The 6,297-nt window shown below is 39.5% G+C and overlaps 1 protein-coding gene across 1 annotated transcript; it reads left to right on the top strand.

The window, feature by feature from the left end:
- The first annotated feature begins 3,178 nt into the window (after positions 1-3,178).
- On the top strand, positions 3,179-5,846 carry LOC111380600 (extensin-like). Its single transcript, XM_023004210.1, has 2 exons — positions 3,179-3,369; positions 4,017-5,846. The coding sequence occupies exons 1-2, from the start codon at positions 3,213-3,215 to the stop codon at positions 5,681-5,683; spliced, it is 1,824 nt and encodes a 607-aa protein (XP_022859978.1). The 5' UTR covers positions 3,179-3,212; the 3' UTR covers positions 5,684-5,846.
- The last annotated feature ends 451 nt before the right edge of the window (positions 5,847-6,297 follow it).

Raw genomic sequence — 6,297 nt, 5'->3', positions numbered from 1 at the left:
ATCTTGACAAGTAGCAATAATCAACTTTCCTTCATATCTAGCTCTTAGGGTTGTACCATCAACTAGAATTAGAGGTCGCATAGCATTTCGAAAACCTCTAATGCATTGTCCAAGAGCCATAAAAAAATACTTGAAGCGATTCTGCCCATCGGTTTCAATAAAAAACGTCGAGTCAGAATTAGTTCTCACCATGTTGTGGCAATACCTGGCCAATTTGGCATAACTCTCCTCTGTCGAACCCATTAAATCTTCCAATGCACATTCTTTAGCCTTCCAGGCCTTCTGGTAACTCATAACCACCCCATACTCTCGACGGATGTTGTTGATGATATCTGTAGGTCTGTAAACCGTCCGTGGATCCTGAAACTTGTGCATTATCTGTCGACCAATAAACCATGATCGAGCTTGCATGTGATCATTTTGACGAATACCCACTTCACAAGTATGTTCCCGCGCATACTTACGAACAACAAAGAACTCATTTGTGTCCATCTTTGTCGCACTCAAACGCCAACTGCAATTGTTGTCCACACAAATAATTGTGTATGTAGACTTATTTGATTTTTTTACCTTAAACTCAAAATTATGTTTCATTGCAATTCGGTGCGCGGCTTCTTGCAAATCTCTTTTCGTGTCAAACAATTGATCGACATGTAAATCTTCATCATCAGGAACTACACGCGAACAATTAGAAGACCGTGTACTCGGCCCAGCATGTGAGCTCCCACCAGACTCATGTCTCTGTCTGGATAAAGCAATCAAATCCTGATTTGTAAATGGCCTTTGATCCTCGTTGTCTTGAACTTCCTCGTAAATCCTTCGTGTAACGGTGACATCATGGTGAGTAGCAACTGCCCCAGAAATAACCACATCATCCTCCCGAGCAATCTCAACAGTATCCCAAAAATCATTCTCATTACGATCCTCTCCATCAAAAACTTCGTGTTCACCCTCGATGACATTTTTCTTCAACAAACTTACGCAAATAGGAGTCGTCTTTCGACCTTGGTTCAATTGAATTAGATGCTTTATTTGCGCTTCAGAAGTAACTTTCAAAGGTGGAATCGAAATTGTTGAATGCTTTTGAAATAAAATCCCAATTCCATATCGTACTGAGAGGAATCGACGTTAAGCATGTTTTGTATTTCACTGTACATTTCTGTAAACGAAGTATTTTTTGTTATCGTAATAGCAGCAACCCCTTCTCCTTCACTCGTCCATTTCCATTCCCATTCCCATTGACCATTTTCTTTCCTTTGAAATTCGCCGAAATAACAAATTGGTACACACGCTTTTACCATATCTGCATTACGAATTAAAAATATCAGAAAAAATTATCAGAAAAAATTATCAGAATCGAGGGGCGGGACGCAAACGGAATCCGGACCGTCGGCAACGGGCGGTCCGGACCGTCCGCAACGGACTGTCCGGATGGTCCGGACCGTCGTTAAATCCGTCGTTCCGACGTCTGATCGATGCCGGCCTGAACTTTGACTCTAATATTATTTTTTCTACCATTTAAAAAAAATATACGACTTCAATAAAAATAAAATTAAATACTACGAAAAGATACTTACCGAATTGAAGTGCTGAAATTTAACTAAATTTTTCTGTTGAGGTTGATAACTGATAAGTTTATGAAATTTTGAGGTTGAAGTGGATGAAAAATGGAAGAGTTTTTATCGTGTTAGAGTAAACTGATGAAAAGACTGACTTCGTTTTCAAATTTCAATTGAGCCTTGTTTGGATTTTTATTTGTAACTTAAGGATATTTTTGTCTTTTTACCATATTTCTATTTTTGTAATTATATAACTCATTTAAGGGCGTTTTAGTCTTTTACACAAGAAATGGCTATTGTGGTGAATGTTAGATTTTTATGGTTAAAATGGAAAATGGTTGGTTTGACAAAGCTATACTTAAAAGTACCCCCCTGGAACTCCCCAAACGGTGGTGCTTCCCTGAAAACTACATTTCTAGTGAGCTCCACATCAAAAACACTCATTTCTCGCATATTTCAAACTAAAATACGATTTTTCTTCCATTTTTACCATAATAAAACCTCTATATTTGTATTAAACCCATAATTTAACGCATTCAACGAAAAAAATCAAATCTCTGCATTCATCACAATTAAATAATAAGATTTCAAACATGAGCTAATCTTGTCAAGTTTAGAAGAGGAAGAAGATGAACATGGCCATTTGTTTCGTCTATATGCTTGGAGTCCGAATCTACTTTCTTTTGTTTTTCTTCTTTTCAAAGGATATAATGTATAGTTAAACCTTTTGTTTTGTTTTTATCCTTTATCCTTATTTAATATTGGTCAAAGGCAATTTTGGAAATTGGGCGAGGTCAATCGGCCATTGGCCACTATTTTCTCGAAAACAGAGCCATTTGGGCATTTTGGTGTCAAAAGGTGGCCATACTGGGCCTCAAGAGGATCGGCCTTCGGCCTAACTTGGTTGACAGCCTAAAAAGTCCAAGTTGCTTAAGCAGGTTAACCTTAGGTAGGTTTGGGAGGATTTTCTTAAAATTATTTTCAATTACACATCCTATATGTGATGAAAAGCTCTTCCCAACTTAAAGAGTTAAAGTGATTAAATATATATATATATTTAGTGTAAACAACTTACATTTCTAGATGTTGTGACCTAAAGATCTTGAATTTCAAGTTTTGCTGGCATGGATTAAAATGTCATAGAAGAGTTTATTAACCTTCAAATCATGGTTTTAGCTATGTATGTTGACCAAATGTGATTTTAGGTACATACTGGCTAAAAAGTCAGAGAACCAGGTTTAGAAAGGGTTTACGAGAGACATCAAATACGTTAACTTACAGAAAATAGACATTCCAAGCGAAATTCTTGTTGCTTCTTTGAGCTTAATCAACTTAAGATGACACTAATTGATTCTATATTTCTTTTTGTGTGATCCACCTAATAGAATGTGCAATTTATTTCTAGTGAAGAAAAGTTATGGTGGCTGCTATGCCACTTGCACCTTCGTATAAACAGATAGTAAATAACATCTAAATGGTATAAGCTTGTCCAGAAAGAGCCGTAAAAATTGGTGGCAGTGTTAATTCCCCCTTTAACAGACATAAATTGAACTGGGACCGTAACAATAAATGGATAAATTTGCAATGCATTATATAATGTTCATCAGCCTAGATAACAAAGCATTCACATTTTGAAGAGTATTCTCACTCAGTATGAAGGGGGTTTTGTTCCGACTTTCTGGGCTTTTGCTCTCCTTATTGTTTATATTAAGCTTCTGCAATGGCAAGAATATGACAGTCAAGATAGTTGGATTCATAGATTGCACTGACTGCATCATTCAAGAATTCGACAGGAACCAAGCATCTTTAGGTACGTCTTCGTTTCCACCCTCGCCCATGTTTCTTTTTCATGGTCAGATCAAATCTAAAGAAGGTGTTAAGTTGTAGAGCCTAATTATTGTCGTTATACCGAACCAGTACACAGATTGATCAAAATTACATTAAGGACAATTTAAAAATTTCACACAGTAATTTCGAATTTGTTGTAATTTGTTTTATACATGTGGAGTCGTCATTAGGATTTTGTATCACTATTAGGAGGGAGAGAGAGAGAGAGAGAGAGAGAGAGAGAGAGAGAGAGAGAGAGAGAGAGAGAAGAGAGAGTGAATTCCACAAAAAATAAAATTATGCTCTTTCTAAAAAAAATATTTTCCTTTACTTTCAGAAAAATATGGTCAATCAAAAGGGGGGGGAGAGAGAGAGAGAGAGAGAGAGAGAGAGAGAGAGAGAGAGAGAGAGAGAGATTAGAGTGTGCAATTTTCTTTTGTAAACTTTCTTTCATTATAATGAATTACTACAGCGACGAAAGAAAACATCACATTAAGATGCGTCTCTATAAATCTTGTGTATTCTTGTGTTTATTTTCATTTTGCAAATATATTGCTGTTGTGATAGAATTAAGGTTTCTTATTCTCAACTTAAGGTACCTGTTGACAACTAACAGCATTTTTTCCGCAGGGCTTAAGGTTGCTATCAGTTGCAAGTCCACAAATGGAGAAATGCAGACAATGGGAAATGGAGGTGTGGATCGAGAAGGAAAATTTAACATAAGTCTCTCTAATCAGATTACAGATGATGAAACGACAGGACAAGGATGCTTGGCCAAGCTTCACGATGCATCAGGTGCACCGTGTCCTATACAAACGGCCCAGACTGCCTCGATGAAAATCATCAGATCTGAAGATAATGGAACACAAACAGCAGATGTTACACAGAAGCTAAAATTCTCTCCTGGAACATGCCAATCATCCTTCTTTTGGCCTGTCATCAGACACAATTTCTTTGGGCAACCTAATATAACATATGTACCAAAATTGTCACCACCTCCAGGACCACCAGTCGAGTACACTCCACCGGCTCTTCCTCCACCTGTGCCAGCGCCAGTGTCCATAGATCCCTCTTTACCACCCACTCAGTCACTGGCTCCTTCTTTTCCGACTGCTCAATCACCAACTTCGCCAATTCAATATCTGACTCCAGCTCCAGCTCCAGGACCAATTGATCCATCTATACCACCCACTCAATCAGCCCCTCCCCCGGTGCATCAGTATTCAGTTCCACCACCAACTCCAGTTTGCAAAGATCCATCTTCACCGCCCGTTCAATGGCTCCCACCAACATTTCCTCCGGCCCCAGTGAAAGGACCTTATCCTACTCTTGCGCCTCCTCCACCTCTGACATTTGAAAGCCCCATAAGCCCTCCCGTTCCTGCACCACCACTTTCTCCTCCTCCCTACCCTCAGGCACCTCCTCCGTATCCTACTCTTGCACCTCCTCCATCTCTGACATCTGAAAGCCCCATAAGCCCTCCCGTCCCTGCACCGCCACTTTCTCCTCCTCCATATCCTACTCTTGCACCTCCTCCATCTCTGACATCTGAAAGCCCCATAAGCCCTCCCGTCCCTGCACCGCCACTTTCTCCTCCTCCATATCCTACTCTTGCACCTCCTCCATCTCTGACATCTGAAAGCCCCATAAGCCCTCCCGTCCCTGCACCGCCACTTTCTCCTCCTCCATATCCTACTCTTGCACCTCCTCCATCTCTGACATCTGAAAGCCCCATAAGCCCTCCCGTCCCTGCACCGCCACTTTCTCCTCCTCCATATCCTACTCTTGCACCTCCTCCATCTCTGACATCTGAAAGCCCCATAAGCCCTCCCGTCCCTGCACCACCACTTTCTCCTCCTGCCTGCCCTCAGGCACCTCCTCCGGCACCACCTGTTCCCTCCTCTAAGAAGCCAAATACTCCTCCAAGTCCAATCATAAAAACACCCCTTTCACCTCCAGCACCAAAACTTCAACAGCCTTTTACAGCACCACCAGTTCCCAAATTTAAAAATGCTCCACCACATCCCAAACCAACTTACCTACCAAATCCTCCTAGTACAGCTCCTGTTTCTCCAAAGCCAGAGCCACCTCCTTCTCCTATTGAAAAAGCATTGCCGCCTTCACAGACGCCACTTCCTTCCGTCCCAAATTCTCCACCGAGAAGACGAAATTCAATTATCATCCCAAGAGCTCCTCCTGTTCCTAAATTTCCCCCCACCCCTACTGTTCCTAGGAGATTTTTCAACCCACCCAAATCAAAATATCTACCTCCTCATCCCTCTCATCGTTTGCATTAACTCCAGAGTTGTTTTGTCTTATTAATTATCCAGAAATAAATCTATAAATGTACTTTGTTTCTTTTCTATTAATGAATTGATTGTGAGAGTGAATAATGCTTTAATGCATGTAGGGAAGACTCCCCCTATATATATTCCCTATGGTCTTGTTTTCGTCTTTTAATTTGTTGTTCTTCTCATGCAAAATTCCCCATTATCTTCATCAATTATAAAGTTTGTAATTCCGAATATTAAATGGTGGCATTATGAGAAATATATTGCAATCAATATACAATTAATCTTTAAATTACAAATTCCAACTTCAAGCTATAACATGAATTACAAGTAGAATAATTGTTGATAGAAGCTCGGGCATACCCGCTTGGACGTGCGGAGTCAGGGATGGATCCACATGGGATCATGTGGGGTCATTTGATCCCACAAGTTTTTTATTATTATTTTTTTCAGAAAATAGTTGTTTAACCCATTTACGATCTACTTTAATACATGTCAAATGAAATCAAAATATTGCATTCTTAAAAAATAAATAAAAAAATAAAAAATATTGCATTCTTAAGATCATTTTAAAGTTTTAATCGCGTTAGAAATGATCAACCATAGCAAAAGTTATGATG

The sequence above is a fragment of the Olea europaea genome, chromosome 3, assembly GCF_002742605.1.
Source record: "Olea europaea var. sylvestris chromosome 3, O_europaea_v1, whole genome shotgun sequence".
In the NCBI taxonomy this organism is placed as follows: domain Eukaryota; kingdom Viridiplantae; phylum Streptophyta; class Magnoliopsida; order Lamiales; family Oleaceae; genus Olea; species Olea europaea.
Note: the sequence above shows the minus strand (reverse complement) of the source record. Positions and strands in the feature narration are given on the sequence as shown.

Bases quoted from the DNA above. Each gene is read 5' to 3' on its own strand.
- LOC111380600 (XM_023004210.1), top strand. From the start codon at position 3,213: ATGAAGGGGGTTTTGTTCCGACTTTCTGGGCTTTTGCTCTCCTTATTG. The intron at 3,370-4,016 runs GTACGTCTTCGT...TTTTTTCCGCAG, and splicing joins CAGGAACCAAGCATCTTTAG to GGCTTAAGGTTGCTATCAGT.